General features: G+C 42.6%; 1 protein-coding gene across 1 annotated transcript in view; it reads left to right on the top strand.

Moving 5' to 3' along the window:
- The window catches only part of fat3a (FAT atypical cadherin 3a), a 465,040-nt gene that overhangs the window by 351,618 nt on the left and 94,822 nt on the right, over positions 1–18,600 (top strand). The window contains exons 15-17 of the mRNA XM_067986342.1: positions 1,630–1,767; positions 2,848–2,991; positions 15,639–15,836. Coding sequence (XP_067842443.1) covers positions 1,630–1,767; positions 2,848–2,991; positions 15,639–15,836 — 480 coding nt within the window. The remainder of the gene's footprint in view (positions 1–1,629; positions 1,768–2,847; positions 2,992–15,638; positions 15,837–18,600) is intronic.

The raw sequence follows: 18,600 nt of genomic DNA on the forward strand, positions 1-18,600 counted from the left end.
TCGCAACTATTTCAACCCCAATTATCGCAGACCACCCCCCCCCCAATGATTGCGGACCCTCGCGATGACCCCCGATTCTGACACCCCCTCCCCATGACTGACCCCTGATCCCTCCCCCCATGCCAACCCAGGCCCCTGTGCCAACCCGTGCCCACCCATGCCCCCCGCCCCCATCCATACAAAGAAAGACTTAGACTTACCTGACACGTCTTCTCCCTTGCTGCTCTCCCGTCTGACTGAGACCAGCCTGTCAATCAGGCCAGCCAGTCGAACGGCAAACCGACAAAAAAAAATCATAAGGATGTCTGGGAAACCTGTACTTCCTGTCCACGATTTGACACCTCCCCCCGCCCTCTTCCTGGCTTAGGGGCAACATCATGCTCATAGTGTCAGTGGAGGGACTAGGAGTTGGGGCAGAATCCATCTCTGCCAGTCTTCGCCCCCTGGAAGCAGCCATGTTAAATTCCAACACAGAAGGAGGCACATGTACTCAACTTCAGTTTGGAGGCACACCTGGGCTTCCCAAAAGTTTTGCCAGATATGCTGCATCTGGGCCCCATCAAGCAGAATTCAAGCGACAGTCAATCCCAGATGGATCAATTGCCATTTGATTCTGGCCCTACCATCAATGGAGCAACAAAGAAGAATATTTGCCTACTCTTCCTCTTTGGCCAAACAAGTCTCTAGCTCCTTGTCTTAGAGCGCCAAGGTGTCACTCCCAAGATTCCAGAATTTGCGCTGGGCGGGCACCCCTGCAGCACCATTACTGGTGCAGGTGCACATCCTTAATATGATAATGACTTCATCCCCAAGATTTGGGATGGGGTCATGGGTGGACCAAAGTGGTGCGAGGAAGTCCTGACCTGCTGTACTTTCAGCAGTGTAATGGCACCACTAAAATTTCGAGGCTTATATTTAATGTCTAACACACCCTTCATAGGAATCTCAAACACTAAGGGGCAAATAATATGAAAGCAGGTGCTCCCTGCATTAGCAGAGGACTCAGGCCTACCGTACGGCCATTCATGTCAGTGCAGCCGTGGAGCACAGAGAGCGCTGGGAACCAGGAGCAAAGTGCAAAATATGCTTACAGTTCATTTATAGTTGGCACATCCCATCCAATGCACCACATTGTATCCTTCAAACCAACCATCAACTTTATGACTTTTCTGCATCACTTTGAGTCCCCTCTCCAGCTGTGTCCCTTGCCGCTGCCCTATTTGTCTTGTCCCCCCTTTCCTTTGGCAATATCATAAGCTGTAAGGACAACATCTTTCCCCACCTTCAAAAGCTTCCTCAAAACATAACTTTTAAAACATGCTTATGGTCACCTCTCCAAACTTATGCATGGCGTCTGTTTAACCCTCTCCCTCAGCCAAGTTTTTACTCCTTGAGATATTTCACTAAGTTAGAGGCACTGTATATAAGTGCAAATTGTTATTGTTAACATATACATATATATAAGTATATTGGCAGGAAATACTCCAGCTCATAATGGACAGTTGGTTTGATTGCTTTTCCTGAGTATAAAGTTTATTTTTGTATAATTTCTGATGGAAGTTTGACCACAATAAAAATGCTATTTTTTGATTACATTGCTCAATATTAACTGAGAATTTGCTTGCACAGGTACTGGCAGAAGATTGGGACAGCCAAGCCAATGCACAGATTCAGTTCTCAATTGTGAATGGAGACCCAAACTACCACTTCAGTATCAGTCCAGTCACAGGCTTAATCAAGGTCAAAGAGCGACTAGACAGAGAAAAAGTAAGAAAAGATTGAGCAAAGGACTTTTTTTGAACATTCTAATAAAAGATTTCCAAATTGACCTCCTCTGATGTCTCACTAGGTAAACGCAATATGTGGTGTGATATTGAGCCTTATAGATCAATGATGATTTCAGGTTCAACCCCCAGTTTGTGCTCAGTTATCTAACCTTAGCTAGGATGAAAATAGGCATTCTGTGATTGGCCGCAGGATCCCTGGGCTAGCTAGAGGGAATCTACAGCCAGAGTTCACGCTCCTGATTGCTGCAAAGCACTATTCCACTGACACCTTTATGTATTTAACTTGTAGTTTTGTGTGACTTTCCTGAGGGGAAAAACATAAACAAACCACTGGGCATGCTGAGGTCGCCTGCAAAAATATATTATTGTAAATAATTCAGATGGATTTGACTAATGGAAAAATGAACCTGCAGTGCAAACAAAAATACTTCAAATATGTATTTCAAAATAACATAAATCTCCCATTTAGCACAAAGACAGTGAAAGATGTTCACTCAATTCGTAGAGGAATGAGAAATACCATTATCAAATGCAATTACATTAAGATAAATGTGTAAGCTGATCTTTCAACTTTATTCTTATATCTCAAATTGCCAGTTCAATTTCTTTAATTTTGATTTATGTAGATAATTTTATTATAACAATGAAATTGCAAAATTATAATTAGAGTATTTTTAAATTTGAATAAAACTCAATCTTGAAGAATTCATTTTTTTCTTACACAAACTAATTTTCAACACACTTTGGCCTAGAAACTGGATCGCACCCATATCAGGGTGCATGAAACAAAGCCTTCCTATTAGCGTAGAACCTTTGTGCTCAGATGATGAAACTATGCAATTTGTCAAGAAGATTCGTTGATCAGCTGTGTTAACCAACCAATTTAATATAAAGGTTTATGCCAGTACAAGATTTTATGGAATTGAGTTGTGTTAAACTTGGCTCTCAAGAGAATTTCACATGAAGTATTACAGGATATCTTCTTCCTGTAGAATATCCTTGGATGCTTTGAATAGGCTTCATGAATTATCGTATATTGCTTATTTAATTTTTCCAACAGGTGTCTGGGTATTCATTATCTGTGCAGGCCAAAGACAGTGGAACGCCTTCCTTGTCATCTACAGTTACTGTGAATATTGATGTCTCAGATATTAATGATAATCCCCCTGATTTCATCCCAGCAAATTATTCAACTGTCATTCAGGTAAATCTCCAAAATGGCTCCAATTTGTGTTTCTTTCCTATCTTATTCCCATTGATAAATTGATCTAATGTTCAAGTTATAATGTATGTAATGCTTGTCTCATGTTTCTATATTTTCACCTCGCTGAAGGATTTGCTGAATCAAACCAGCCATTTGAGAGCTACCTATATTAATTCTGCTTCAAAATAAAATGTTCCAAGGATTCAGCTTCTAAAATTTATTTAAGAAATATTCTGAGATAGGAAATATTCCATGGCTTGATACATTTCTGTGGATTCCAAAGTATGTTTTTTGCGAGTCCAGTGCTCCAGTTGTCTTACATCGAGTCTACAGCACAGAAACAGGCCATTTGGCCTAACTGGTCTATGCCGGTGTTTTTGTTCCACACGAGCCTCCTCCCTCGCTACTTTGTCTAACTCTATCAGTGTACCCTTCTATTCCTTTCTCCTTCGTGGAAGCTTCCACTTAAATGCATCTATGCTATTTGCCTCAACTACACCTTGTGATATTGCGTTCCACATTCTTACCACTCTTTGAATAAAGAAGTTTCTCCTGAATTCTCTATTGGATTTATTAGTGACTGTCTTGTATTAATGACCTCTAGTTTTGGACGCCCCCATAAGTGGAAACATTTTCTCTATGTTTACCCTCTCAAACCCTTTCATTATCTTAAAGACCTCTATCAGGTCACCCCTCAGCCTTCTCTTTTCTAGAGAAAAGAACCGAAGCCTATTTAGTCTTTCCTAATAAGTATATCTTCTCAGTTCTGGTATCAACCTTGTAAATCTTTTTGCACATTACTGATTGCTTACCTACTGATATTCTTATGACTGAAAATATACATTGGAAATTAAAAAGTACAGGACCGGAAAACACTTTGCAGTTCATCTGGCTGGTCCCAAAATCTAATACCTCTCAATTGCCAACTCCCTCAAATATCTATCTAGTTCTCCCTTAAATTGTTCACCCTTTCTGACTCCCTGGAGATGGGCAATAAATAACGGCCTCGCCAGCGACGCCCACATCCCATGAACGAATTTTTAAAAAACTCCCTGGAGAGTGCGTTCCACACGCTAACCACCACCTGCATAAAATAGTTAAACCTGAACTGCCTGCGCACCTTCGCTCATGGAACTTGTTGCAATCTCAATCATATTATTCGGGTTGAATTTTTGTAATGTTGCCTGTGAGACCTCCTTCCTTCGGAAATAACATCCCAGACTCTTCAATCTTTCCTCATAGCTCAGATGTATTGGGCTAGGTATCAGTTTGTTTGCCCTTTTCTGCATTGCCCTCAATGCCTGGATATCCTTGCTGTAGTACAGCAACCAGAAATGTACGTAGTACTCCAGGTATGCATGCATCAGTGCCTTGTACAGACTCACCTCCTGGGACTTGTGTTGTATCCCTCTGGGTATACATGCCAGGATCCAGTTAGCTTTCCTTACTGTTGCTGTACACTGCACTGTTAGTTTCAGTGAACTTTCAACCAATATCCCTTTTCTGTATTATTTATGTCCTGTAGTCTAGAGCTACTTAGCTTAGATTCTTACTGTTTATTTCCATTCCTTAGCCGAATTACCTTGCATTTGTGCACATTAAATGCCATTTTCTTCTCATCAACTTTCCCAACCTATCCAGCTCCTTTTTTATTTGCTTTGTCTCTTTCCTATTGTTTTAACCCCTCTCTGCCAAAATTTGGTATCATCTGCAAACTTAGAAAGCTTCATTTCTGTCCCTAGTTCCAAATATTAAATAGCAATGGCCCGAGCACTGATACCTTTGGCACCCCACTAGTGATCACTTGTCATGTGTACATAGTGTACTGTGTACAGTTCTGGTCTCCTTACCTAAGGAAGGGTATACTTGCCCTGGAGGGGGTGCAACAAAGGTTTACTAGATTGATTCCTGGGGATGAGAGGGTTGTCCTATGAGTAGGGGTTGAGTGGAATGGGCCTATAATTCTCTGGAGTTTAGAAGAATGAGAGGTAATTTCATTGAAATGTATAAAATTCTTAGAGGGCTTGAGGGATATGGGGATAGGGCGGGAAAGTGGAGTTGAGATAGAAGATCAGCCATGACCTTAATGAATGGCGGAGCAGGCTCAAGGGGCCGTATGGCCTACTCCTGCTTCTATTTCTTATTTTCTTGTCATGTCAACACAGCCTTCCCCTCATATCTCTCATCCTTATTCACAAGGTTTCTACCTTATCTTCTGCACTCTCTCCAATATAATTAAGTTATCTTTCATGTAGAAGGCTGTACTCCCTCCTACTTTGTCTTTCCTATCTCTACAAAGTAATCTGTATTTCCTCCACATTTACCCATGTCAACCTATGTCATCATTGAACTAGATCTATATGATGCCTACGATATCATAGCCTCCCTTTCCAGCAAGAAATTCCAGGGCTCCAACTTGATTTCTAAGACTGCTAGCATTTATATATAGAACATTGAGGCATTCATTTTCCCATTCCCGAGACTATTTATTTTGTCATTATTTGCCCACGTAGTCATATCCTTATGTTCCACACACCTACCTGCTGTATCAGGGTCTGCACTTGAACTGTCAACTACCAACTCTTGCTATGTACCATAACATCCAGCTTCTGTATCTTTTTTACCTCCACCATTCTTCATTTACCTTCTGTCTAGATCTGCTCTGTTTGTTCCTCCACCCTGTCTTATTTACCCTCTCTACAAGAAAATTGAAAGAAGTCTAATTTAGGTAAAGTCCATCCTATCTGTATAGCTTCCTGAGCCCCAGAACTTGTCCCAGTGGTTTAGAAAGCTGAAACCGTCCCTTCTACATCATATTTCAAGCCACACATTGATATATCTAATTTCTCCTCCCTAACTTGTTCAGCATGTGGCACCAGGAATCATTCTGAGATCTGGATTGTTTGTAGCCCCTTAATCTGTGGCGGACTCACTGTGCAGCAGGCTGGATGGCCGTATTCCAGGATTAGACAGATACAGGCTTTGAACAGCCTGAGGAAAGTTCTGTGGCTGACTGCTTCTTTCCACAGCGGGCGCGCAATTAGCCCAGGCTGGCTGATGTTGTCAATGTGCCATATTTCTCTAGAAAGTTACGCACAGGAAAGTTCTGCTCTCTGCTGTTCTTGATTGGTTTTGATAACAGCTCAATCCTCACATTCTCTTCTTTGTGCTTGTTTCTTTTAGAGAACAGCACGCACTGTGATTTTTTGGGATTGAGCAGAATTTGCCGTTGGCATGTCCATTCTTCCAGATCATCCAGGCATCTTTGGAGTTTTTCTGATTCTATTTCTGAGCTCAACCCAGATAGCAATATATCAGCAAATTGTGAGCATTCTCCAATCTTTTGTTCCAGTATTGGAACGTCATAAATTAGGAATAGAAGTAGCCCAGGAACTGACCCAGGGGAATTTCTACTATTGGACAAAATGTGGTGAAGACTGCTGTGTCAACTCTGACACCAAGTGCTCTTCCATGAAATTCGCTATCCATCAAATCAACTCATTGCAGTTGTCGAGCTGGGGATTGATCTATCACAGTCCATGTGCCAAACCTTCTCAAAAGCCTTTTCCACATCCAGGAACATTGCCAACAAGCACTCTTTCTTGTTAAAGGCTCAGAGACTGTTCTTGGACAGATGTAGCATGTTGTTTTTAAAATTCTCATCCTTGTTTTCAAATCCCTCCCTGGCCTCGTCCCTCTCTCTCTCTCTAACCTCCTCCACCCCTACATCTCTCTGAGATCTCTGCGCTCCTCCAATTCTGGCCTCTTGCGCATCTCTGATTTTCTTCATGCCACCATTGGCGGCCGTGTCTTCAGCTACGTAGGTCTAAGCTCTGGAATTAACTCCCTAAACCCCTCCGCCTCTCCAGCACTCTCTCCTGTCAGACGCTCCTTAAAACCTACCTCTTTGGCCAAGTTTTTGGTAACTTGTCCTAATATCATCTTTTGTGGCAAATGTTGTCTGATAACGCTCCTGTGAAGCACCTTGGGACATTTTACTACATTAAAGATGCTATATAAATGCAAGTTGTTGTCAATGGTGCTTTTTCTTTATCTTAGGCCAAGCAGGATTTAGGAGAGGAAGTTAATGCTTCTGAGGTGATGTTGGAAGGATTATATGATAACTCTAGCAGCTTTCTTAGGCAGCTCAGCAGGCCGATAGGCCGATAACTGCTGCCGTCAGTAGAGTCCTTGCAAGGTTTGTGGACCATTGTGACCACAGCTGATTTCCAGCATCAGGAATTAGCCCAGCACTAACGACTTGGTGAAAATCTCAGCTGTCATGACTATCATTTCATTGGGTGCCTCTGCAAACATACATTTGGTGAAGCCATTCTCTCCTGAGTCTTTTCTCACATGCTCGGAGTTTAGCAGCAGTAATTGGCTGGGCCAAGGCAATGGCATCGTTTTCAGTGCATTATCTTCTCAGTTACTTGCAGGGGCTGTGCACAGAGATTGAAACAGTCCTGCTTGTGTTTGGAAGTAATGGTCCACTTCCTTTTCCCAGCTACGGTCAAATCCCTTGTGATTTGGTGTGAGAAAAGCAGAGGATCTTTTAATAACTCAGCTTTCTCCTAGTCTGTCTCTGCACTGTAGCCCAATGTTATTGGGCCGGATTTTGCTGTGAGCGGCGAATGAACGGTGCCCACCGTTTGTTAAACTTGCACTTGCCCATAGACTTTCTATGAGCTTTTGCACGGCAAGTTCCTGGAAATTAGAGATCGATAAAGAATAGGGCAAGCAACTGTCTATCTCCTTAACCAATCAGATTTAAGCATCGTTAATAAGCAGCGCAGACTGAACCAGGAAGTGTAAGTTAGAATAGTGAATTCTATGTCAAATCAGGTACGGTAAGCAAAATAAAGAGAGGGAAAGAAATAATGGATTAAGAGACAGAGTTAAAGGAGACAGAAAGAAAAAGTGTTATTTAATTAAAAAAAAAATGTCCAGCAATAATTAAACGCTGAAGGAATTTCGGTGCCAGAGAGATTGTTTGGTAATAATTAAGACTTAGCACGGCGTTAAAATTGTACTTCGACTTGAAATGACTTGACTTAACCTTTGTTGGCGAGTTTTGTCCGTATCTGTGATGTCAGTACAGGAACTTCACACTGTTCAATACATTTCATACAGCTGGCAAGATGCCTTTTTTCACGCAGCTTTTGGAGGAGCAGGACATCTGGTACAGCAACTTCCGGATTTCCACGTTTAACTGCACATGTGCGGTCACAGGAAGTTGCTTTCCGATTTGCGTATGAACAGCAGTGAGCGCTGTTAGCTTCACCATTATTTTTACAGCAAAATCCCATTATGTTTTTGCTTTGGCTCTGCACATCTGATGCCAGAATCATTTGGGATCTTGCTGCTGTTCAACTTTTCTGCAGAAAACGTCCCAGTACTTTTCAGCATTGCTTTTGGGGAGTTGTCAGATCTTAGTTTACGGATAGTTGATTGATGTTTTTGTCTCCCTGAGCCATGTTTTAATGAATGTTTTCCTTGGTTTGGTTTTTAATCAAATCAGTCTAGTGATGTGTTGAGATATTACATCAGGCCTGTTGCCAGTATCACTCTTCAGTGGTATTGCTGCTTTTGCTGCTCCTATTAGTGCATTAGTCAGCTGCTTACTGGCCAGCTCTAGGTCATCAGAGGTTTTGCAGATTATCAGCTGGATAATGTTCACTGCTAGTTGCAGCCTGAAGGCAGCCTAATCAGCTCTTTTGTACTCCCAGCCTAAGGTTACGGGTGGTTGCAGTGAAGCAGAGAGGTTCAGTAGGAGCAGGACTGGCTACTGGCAGACAGTCACTTCCCACATCTTCCCCGGCCATTCTGTCTGAGCACTTGCTGGTCCTGGCACATGTTACAATGGTGAGGTCAACCACACCATGGGAGTTCAAGCTGCTGTTTGAGTGATAAATGGACTCCGGGGATTTCAAGATACTGTGGCCTAGATCATCAATTATGTCCACTAGCATTTTCCCTGCAGCATTAATGGACTGGCTGCCCCATGTGGGGTGTTTTACAATGAAGAAGTGTGTTACTTCCAAATTGGAGAGTTTTTCTGAATAAATCCTGTGGTGGTAAAATACTTGGTGGATAGTTAGACATACACAACACTTAGTGGCATTCCTCATTCCAAGTAAACTTTGGCAGCTACACATTTGTTTCTTTGTTTCTGGACAGACAATGCTGTGGCTCAGTAGGTCGAATCAGTTTTGGCTGGAGTGATGGCTCTTATATAATGAGGCTATGAGAACAATGCATTTCCTATAGAATCCTCAAGTGCAAACTTATTCCCTCAATTCAAATAGCAGAATCAGGATAGTTTAATTAACTTTGCAGTTATCAACTTAATGGCCTGGAATTGAATTAAAACTTGCACTGAAGTATGGTGTAATGCTGACACTCAGTGCAAGAGATTGAGGAAATGCGAGTGTAAGTGACTTATTTATTTAAGTGGCCCATTTTTACACTATGTCCGAATTTCCTTGCTTTTCTGCACCAATTCATTGAAACCACTACCGAAATCCTCTGGCACTCATTAACCTAGTTCGACCCCCCCACCCCCCCCCCCCGCCACCAACTTCGGTCCTCCATGCAAAAGACCAGAGAACGCGAGCTTCCTGCATTCAGAACTGGTGTAAATTTATACCTAAAATTTTAGGTGCAGCAGGACCCAAAGTTATATTTCTGGTGCTTATTTTTTATTTCTCCTCACCTAGACCTACACTGTATTTTCTAGATCTTTAAATGCAATTTTACGACATCAGAATAAGTTACATTAAAAATTGAAAAGCTTCCATGATTGCACTTTTTTAAACATGCGGCCTGGAATTTCTGCTAGAAGCACAATCGGGAAAATGCGCTGGAAATTGTGTCAGTTTTGCCGAGGTGAAGTTACCCCCAAATTTCCGCTCATACTCATTTGCATAAGCCCAAACGTAAAATTTTGCGTGAATCAGTGCAATCAAGCTGCGTTATCGATTGTAATCGATTATCGACTGGAATAGGGCCAATGGGGCCTCAAGATTACTAAATTAAACTAATTTAAACTGCAAATTTGTTCAAATAATTGCTGCAGATGAAGAAATAGGCCAATCAGTTGGTCACAGGAATTATGTACCAAGGGCAGATCAACTGATTGAATTTGAACCCATTTAAACTGAATTTAAATTAATTGTAGCATCAGCATGAGAAACAGTTGACTGCTGGTCACTACAGCTGCAGGTCATTAATGATGGATTAATGTGACCATGGGTGCCTATGCGCCCAAAATTCTGAGTGCAATGTTATGAACACCCTTGAACAGGTGCAATTGGCAGAAACTCACCATGCCAACCTAGGAGTGTGGCTAATTTTGTGGGCGGGATTGCTTCAGGCGAATTGACATTTGAGCCAGCATAAATGACCAAGGAAACTCAAGCCTAAATGGTTATGAGCGTAACTCATATACGTTTTAAATTCCGCGACCTTTTGCGCTATTTCAGTCCATTCCGCCCAGGTTGCGCTGATATCTCGATGGAAAGCAAGCGGAAACTCCAGGCCGTCATGCCTAATGTGCATAAAGACAGTTTGATGGTTTCAAACTTCAATTTAAATAGATAAAAGAAGGAAGCTGGCATAAATAGCACACTTTCCTTGGACTAGGAGTGTTTATGCTGATTTCTGTTTGTTTTATGCTGGTTTATACATTCCAGCAAACGCGTAAGTTGCCGACCGCTAGATTGGTGTAAATTTTGGCACAACTTGCTGGGTTACGCAGTTTGAGGAAATTTTGGGCCATATATTAAAAAATCCCAAGCAGCGCAATCACTTAAACAGCACACTTACAGGTTAGATGGGGATGGCAGGGCAGGTGGTGTGCTGTAACTGCAGCATGTGGGAGTTGGTGGGGACCAGTGAGATCCCAAACAACCGCATCTGCAGCTCGAGTTATTGAGCTGGAGTCCGAGCTGCAGACATTGCGATGCATCAAGGAGGGGGAGAGTTACCTGGACACTTTGATCCAGGAGGCAGTCACACCCCTTAGGTTAGGTAGTAATTTAGATTTGATCAGTGGTCAGGGACAGGAGGATGTGACTGTGAGTCAGGCAGGTACGGGGACCCAGGATGCACAGATGGAGGAGCCTCAGCTTTTGACCTTGTCCAACAGGTACGAGGATGGGCAAACTGACCACGGCACTGTGATACAGAAGGCCATTCAAGTGGGGGGAGTAAAAAGGAATGTGGTAGTGGTAGGGGTAGCGGATAGTATAGGCAGGGGGATAGATACTGTTCTCTGCAGCTGTGAACGGGCATCCCTAAGGCTGTGTTGCCTGCCCGGTGCCAAAGGTAATAATCTTTGGATTACTATCTGAGCCACGCGCAAATTAGCATAGGGTCAAGCAGATCAGAGAGTTAAATGCGCGGCTCATAGAGTGGGAGACAGGGGCTTTGATTCATGGGGCACTGGCACTAGTACTGGGGAAAGAGGGAGCTGTTCCATTGGGACGGGCTCCACTTAAAGCGGGCTGGAACCAGTGCCCTGCGAATCGAATAACTAGGGCTTGTAGGTAGGGCTTTAAATTAAAAAGGAGGGGGGAGGGTTCAGTTGAGGGGTAATTTATAAATCCAAAGAGAAAAGTCAAGGCCAGAGAGCAGTGTAGCGATTTGGATAAAGATAAGCAGAGTGTGACAGGAAGGGACAGAGAGTTTAACGATAATAGTGCAACAGTGAATAAGGTCAAATCAGGGAAAAATAGTAAAAAGTTAAAATTATAGGCAATTTATCTGAATGCACAAAGCATTTGTAACAAAATAGACAAATTAATGGCACAACTAGAGATAAATGGGTTTGATCTAGTAGCCATTACTGAGACATGGTTGCAAGGTGACGAAGGTTGGGAATTAAATATTCCAGGGTACTTGACTTTTAGAAAAGATAGGCAGAACAGAAAAGGAGGGGAGGTAGCCCTGATAATAAAGGATAACATAAACACAGTAGTGAGAAAGGATCTTAGCTCATAAAATCAGAATATAGAATCAGTAAGGGTGGAGATCAGAAATAACAAGGGGCAGAAAACACTGGTGGGAGTAGTTTATAGGCTCCCTAACAGTTTGTTATACTGTTGGACAGAGTATTAATCATGAAATAAGAGGAGCTTGTAACAAAGATAATGCAATAATCGTGGGGGACTTTAATCTTCATATAGACTGGGCAAATCAAATTGGCAAAAGTAGTTTGGAGGATGAGGTCATGGAATGCATTCGAGACAGTTTCCTAGAACAATACGTTGTGGGACCAACCAGGGAGCAGGTCATTTTAGATCTTGTATTGTGTAACGAGACAATTAGTAATCTCATAGTAAGGGATCCTCTGGGGAAGAGTGATAATAATATGATAGAATTTCACATTGAGTTCGAAAGTGATGTAGTTAAGTCCGAAACTAGAGTCTTAAATTTAAACAAAGCCAATTACATAGGTATGAGGGGTGAGATGGCTAAGGTAGATTGGGAAATTAGATTAAAAGATATGACGGTAGATAAGCAGTGGCAAACATTTAAAGAAATATTTCATAATTCTCAATGAATATACATTCCATTGAGAAATAATAACTCTGCGAAAAGTGATCCATCCGTGGCTAACTAAAGAAGTTAAGGATAATATTAAATTAAAAGAAGAAGCTTATAATGTTGCCAAGAAAAGCAGTAAGCCTGAGGATTGGGAGGGTTTTAGAAATCAGCAAAGGATAACCAAGAAATTGATAAAGAGGGAGAAAATAGAATATGAGAGTAAACAGGCAAGAAATATAAAAACAGATTGTAAGAGCTTCTCCAAGTATGTAAAAAGGAAGAGAATAGCGAAAGTAAACATGGGTCCCTTAGAGGCTGAGGCAGGAGAAATCATACTGGGGAATAAGGAAATGGCAGAGACATTAAACAAATATTTTGTGTCGGTCTTCACAGTAGAAGACACAAAAAACATACCAGAAATAGTGAGGAATTTAAAGTAATTAATATTAGTAGAGAAAATGAGAGGGAGGAACTTAAAGTAATTAATATTAGTAAAGAAAAAGTACTGGAGAAATTAATGGGACTAAAAGCCGACAAATTCCCTGGACCTGATGACCTACATCCTAGGGCTCTAAAAGAGGTGGCTGCAGAGATAGTAGATGCATTGGTTGTGATCTTCCAAAATTCCCTATATTCTAGAACGGTCCCAGTGAATTGGAAGGTATCAAATGTAACCCCGCTATTCAAGAAAGGAGGGAGAGAGAAAACGGAACGACAGGCCAGTAAACCTGACATCAGTCATCGGGCAGATGCTGGAATCCATTATTAAGGACGTGGTAACAGGGCACTTAGAAAATCATAATATGATTAGGCATAGTCAACATGGTTTTATGAAAGGGAAATTGTGTTTGACAAATTTATTGGAGTTTCTTGAGGATGTACCTAGCAGGGTAGATAAAAGGGAGCCAGTGGATATAGTATATTTTGATTTTCAAAAGGCATTTGACAAGGTGCCACATGAAAGGTTGTTACACAAGATAAGGGCTCATGGGGTTGGGAGTAATATATTAGCATGGATAGAGGATTGGTTAATGGACAGAAAACAGAGGGTAGGAATTAACAGGTCATTGTCAGGTTGGCAGGCTGTTACTAATAAGGTGCCACAAGGATCGGTGCTTGGGCCTCAGCTATTTACAATCTATATTAATGACTAAGATGAAGGGACCGAGTGTAATGTCTCCAAGTTTGCTGACGATACAAAGCTGGATGGAAAATAAGCTGTGAGGAGGCCACAAAGAGTCTGCAAAGGGATATAGGCAGGTTAAGTGAGTGGGCAAGATGGTGGCAGATGGAGTATGATGGGAGGTTATTCACTTTGGTAGGAAGAATAGAAAAACAAAATATTTTTTAAATAATGAGAAACTATTAAATTTTGGTGTTCAGAGGGATTTGGGTGACCTCATACACGAAACACAAAGTTAACATGTAGGTACAGCAAGCAAGGCAAATGTTATGTTGGTCTTTATCGCAAGGGGGTTGGAGGACCAGAGTAAGGAAGTCTTGCTGCGATTGTACAGAGCTTTGGTGAGACCACACCTCGAGTACTGTGTACAGTTTTGGTCTCCTTACCTAAGGAAGGATATACTTGTCTTAGAGGTGATGCAACGAAGGTTCATTAGATTGATTCCTGGGATGAGAGGGTTGTCATATGAGGAGAGATTGAGTAGAATGGGCCTATGCTGTCTGGAGTTTAAGAGAATGAAAGGTGATCTTATTGAAACATATAAGATTCTGAGAGAACTTGACAGGGGTAGATGCTGAGGGGCTGTTTCCCCTGGCTGGAGACTCTAGAACTAGGGGGCATCGTCTCGGGATAAGGGGTCAGCCATTTAGGACTGAAATGAGGAGAAATTTCTTCACTCAGAGAGTTGTGAAACTTTGGAATTCTCTACCCCAGAGGGCTGTGGATGCTCAGTCATTGAATTTGTCCAAGGCTGCGATCGATAGATTTTTGGACTCTAAGGGAATTAAGTGATATGGGGATTGGGCAGGAAAGTAGAATTGAGGTCGAAGATCAGCCATGATCTTATTGAATGGCGGAGCCAGCTCGAGGGGCTGTATTGCCTACTCCTGCTCCTATTTCTTATGTTCTTACAACATAGCTGCCACCACCAACTCCTGTTCAGATCAATCTTGCTTTCTTACCTTCTTGCAGCAATACTCACTCTGTCTGGATCTCAAACAGTCTTGCAGCTGTAATGGGTTCAATCATCTAATAATTATCCATTGGGCGTTTTGTGTATGTGTAACTTAATCTATTGTGATCTGTTATGAGTTTATTTATAAAGCCTGATTGCTGTCCACATGGTAAATTTTTGAGAGGAAAGGTTCCTGGCATGGAGCCTTGCTCATTTGGACCACAGATTTGAGATTCGGGTACAGAGTTCAGCATGCCCAATTTGTAATGCTCCTGATTTTCTGGTGATTTAAAAAAAAACTAGGCTGGAATCAGTGCCTCTTAAAATTTACAAATCTATTCCAAACTTTTTTTTAGGTTCCATTGTTCCTCTCTCTTAGCCTATATATGCAGCCCAGTGGTTTCTGAACAGTTATCTAATTTATGGTATTTTGGTGTGCGTTAGGAACAAATTCCTTAGATCATGAGTCATCTTCAAACATTGTATTGCAATTTGTAGAAATCTGAAAAAGTATCTGTTAGAATTGTGTGAAAGAACACAATTTTCCCCCTTCATATAGATCAGTCAATGTTATCATACCGTCTTCCTGCCAGTCAGCCTGGAATTAGATTGAAAGACCACAAGCACTGAAATGTGCAGTTATATTCCAAGTTTCCACCTCACCATTTTGCTGATTCACAATGTGTGGACTATCAAGAAATATGTGTCACTCCTTGCTAGACTGATGAATGGAAATGATTGTAAGAATACTAGAATCAATATTTTCTTCCATCTATATACATATCATCTCCACCACCCCCCCCCTCAAAATTTACAAAAATGCAACTTGATTAAGTTAGTGTGAGGTTCTAATCTTTTCCAGAGTCATGACCCATTTTAAGCCATACAAATGAAAGCTGGATCAATGAATCCTTTGCTAATGTAATCATGACTGGATTTAAATGTATTCCCCTTTCATAGGAAAATAAATCCGTGGGTACCAGCATCCTGCAACTTTCAGTGACCGACAAGGACTCTTCCCACAATGGGCCTCCATTCACATTCACTATTCTTGCTGGAAATGATGGGAAGGAGTTTGTTTTGGACCAACAAGGAGTTCTGAGATCTGCAGCTGTGTTTAAACAGAAGGATATGACAGAATACCTTCTGCATGTGCAGGTACGAGATTATGCCAGTCTTGTGTTTTTACTCTAGCAGTAAGGCCATTCCATTGTTGGGATCAGTAGTGGAAAAATAGATGGTATTTGGATCTCTGGTATATTTGATGTACAGGAAAGTAGGTTGGGCTGGAAACATATTGATTTCCATTACTCAAAACACAACACCTGGATTGGCATTTGCTTTACCTAGTAATGCATCATAGTACACAACATATTCTCAACTGATCCAATTAAGGGAACTCAATTGGCTTATCTATTAGAAGAGACCAATTCAAATTGTAAGATCTTTTCCTGTCCTGAGACTAATAATCAATCTGCCTTGTAGTGTTATTATCTCAAACCTAATGTCAAAAGGACCTGTCATTTTACTGATGATGTGGAGATGCCGGTGATGGACTGGGGTGGATAAATGTACGGAGCCGTACAACACCAGGTTATAGTCCAACAGCTTTATTTGAAATCACAAGCTTTCGGAGCTTTGCTCCTTCGTCAGGTGAGTGAAGGGTTCCATAAAGGCACCGCATATATAGTTAGAGAACAATGCCTGGTGATTACAGATAATCTTTCCAACTGCCCGTTATCACACCTCGGCAGAGAGATAATCACAGCAATCAAAGGAGTGGATGGTGCTCAGACAGGTTAGTCAGGGACACATTACATCCAAGAATACTGAATACACAAGGGGTCAGATAACAAAGACAGAGAGAGAGAGAGACCCGACAGGCAGAGACAGAGAGAGAATGACCAGTTGTATTAAAAACAGATAACTTTTTTTCGCTGGTGGGGTTACATGTAGCGTGACATGAACCCAAGATCCCCGTTGAGGCCGTCCTCATGGGTGCGGAACTTGGCTATCAATTTCTGCTTGATGATTTTGCGTTGTCGTGTGTCTCGAAGGCCGCCTTGGAGAACGCTTACCCGAAGATCGGAGGCTGAATGTCCTTGACTGCTGAAGTGTTCCCCGACAGGGAGGGAACCCTCCTGACTGGCAATTGTTGTGCGGTGTCCGTTCATCCGTTGTCGCAGTGTCTGCATGGTCTCGCCGATGTACCATGCTCCGGGGCATCCTTTCCTGCAATGTATGAGGTAGACAACATTGGCCAAGTCACAGGAGTATGAACCATGTACCTGGTGGGTGACTTCACTGCACAGGACCTCCAACCAACGCTATACACCAGATACATCGACGACATTTTCTTCCTATGGACCCACGGTGAAGAATCACTGAAGAGACTACACGATAACATCAACAAGTTCCATCCCACCATCAAACTCACCATGGACTACTCCTCAGAATCAGTTTCATTCTTGGACACACGAATCTCCATCAAAGACGGGCACCTCAGCACCTCACTCTACCGCAAGCCCACGGACAACCTCACGATGCTCCACTTTTCTAGCTTCCATCCTAACCACGTCAAAGAGGCCATCCCCTATGGACAGGCCCTGCGAATACACAGGATCTGCTCAGACGAGGAGGAACGCGATGGACACCTACAGACGCTGAAAGACGCCCTCATAAGAACGGGATATGACGCTCGACTCGTCGATCGACAGTTCCGACGGGCCACAGCGAAAAATCGCATAGACCTCCTCGGAAGACAAACACGGGACACAACCAACAGAGTACCCTTCGTCGTCCAGTACTTCCCCGGAGCGGAGAAACTACGCCATGTTCTTCGCAGCCTTCAACATGTCATCAATGACGACGAACACCTCGCTATGGCCATCCCCATGCCTCCACTACTCGCCTTCAAACCGCCACCTAACCTCAAACAGACCATCGTTCGCAGCAAATTACCCAGCTTTCAGGAGAACAGCGTCCACGGTACCACACAACCCTGCCACGGCAACCTCTGCAAGACATGCCAGATCATCGACACAGATACCACCATCACACGAGAGGACACCACCCACCAGGGACATGGTTCATACTCCTGTGACTCGGCCAACGTTGTCTACCTCATACGTTGCAGGCAAGGATGCCCTGGAGCATGGTACATTGGCGAGACCATGCAGACACTGCGACAACGGATGAACGGACACCGCACAACAATCGCCAGTCAGGAGGGTTCCCTCCCTGTCGGGGAACACTTCAGCAGTCAAGGACATTCAGCCTCCAATCTTCGAGTAAGCGTTCTCCAAGGCGGCCTTCGAGACACACGACAACGCAAAATCGTTGAGCAGAAATTGATAGCCAAGTTCCGCACCCATGAGGACGGCCTCAACGGGGATCTTGGGTTCATGTCACGCTACATGTAACCCCACCAGCGAAAAAAAGTTATCTGTTTTTAATACAACTGGTCATTCTCTCTCTCTCTTTGCCTGTTGGGTCTCTCTCTCTCTCTCTCTCTCTGTCTTTGTTATCTGACCCCTTGTGTATTCAGTATTCTTGGATGTAATGTGTCCCTGACTAACCTGTCTGAACACCATCCACTCCTTTGATTGCTGTGATTATCTCTCTGCCGAGGTGTGATAACGGGCAGTTGGAAAGATTATCTGTAATCACCAGGCATTGTTCTCTGACTATATATGCGATGCCTTTATGGAACCCTTCACTCACCTGACGAAGGGGCAAAGCTCCGAAAGCTTGTGATTTCAAATAAAGCTGTTGGACTATAACCTGGTGTTGTACGACTCCGTACATTTTTTTCATTTTACTGTAATTATAGCTGACCTGGTGCATATTTATGATTGCAATTGAAAATGTTTTCGAAAATGTCCAAGTGCTCTCAGTTGCAATTGAAAATATAGCATTCATC

This window comes from Heptranchias perlo, chromosome 6, assembly GCF_035084215.1.
Source record: "Heptranchias perlo isolate sHepPer1 chromosome 6, sHepPer1.hap1, whole genome shotgun sequence".
In the NCBI taxonomy this organism is placed as follows: domain Eukaryota; kingdom Metazoa; phylum Chordata; class Chondrichthyes; order Hexanchiformes; family Hexanchidae; genus Heptranchias; species Heptranchias perlo.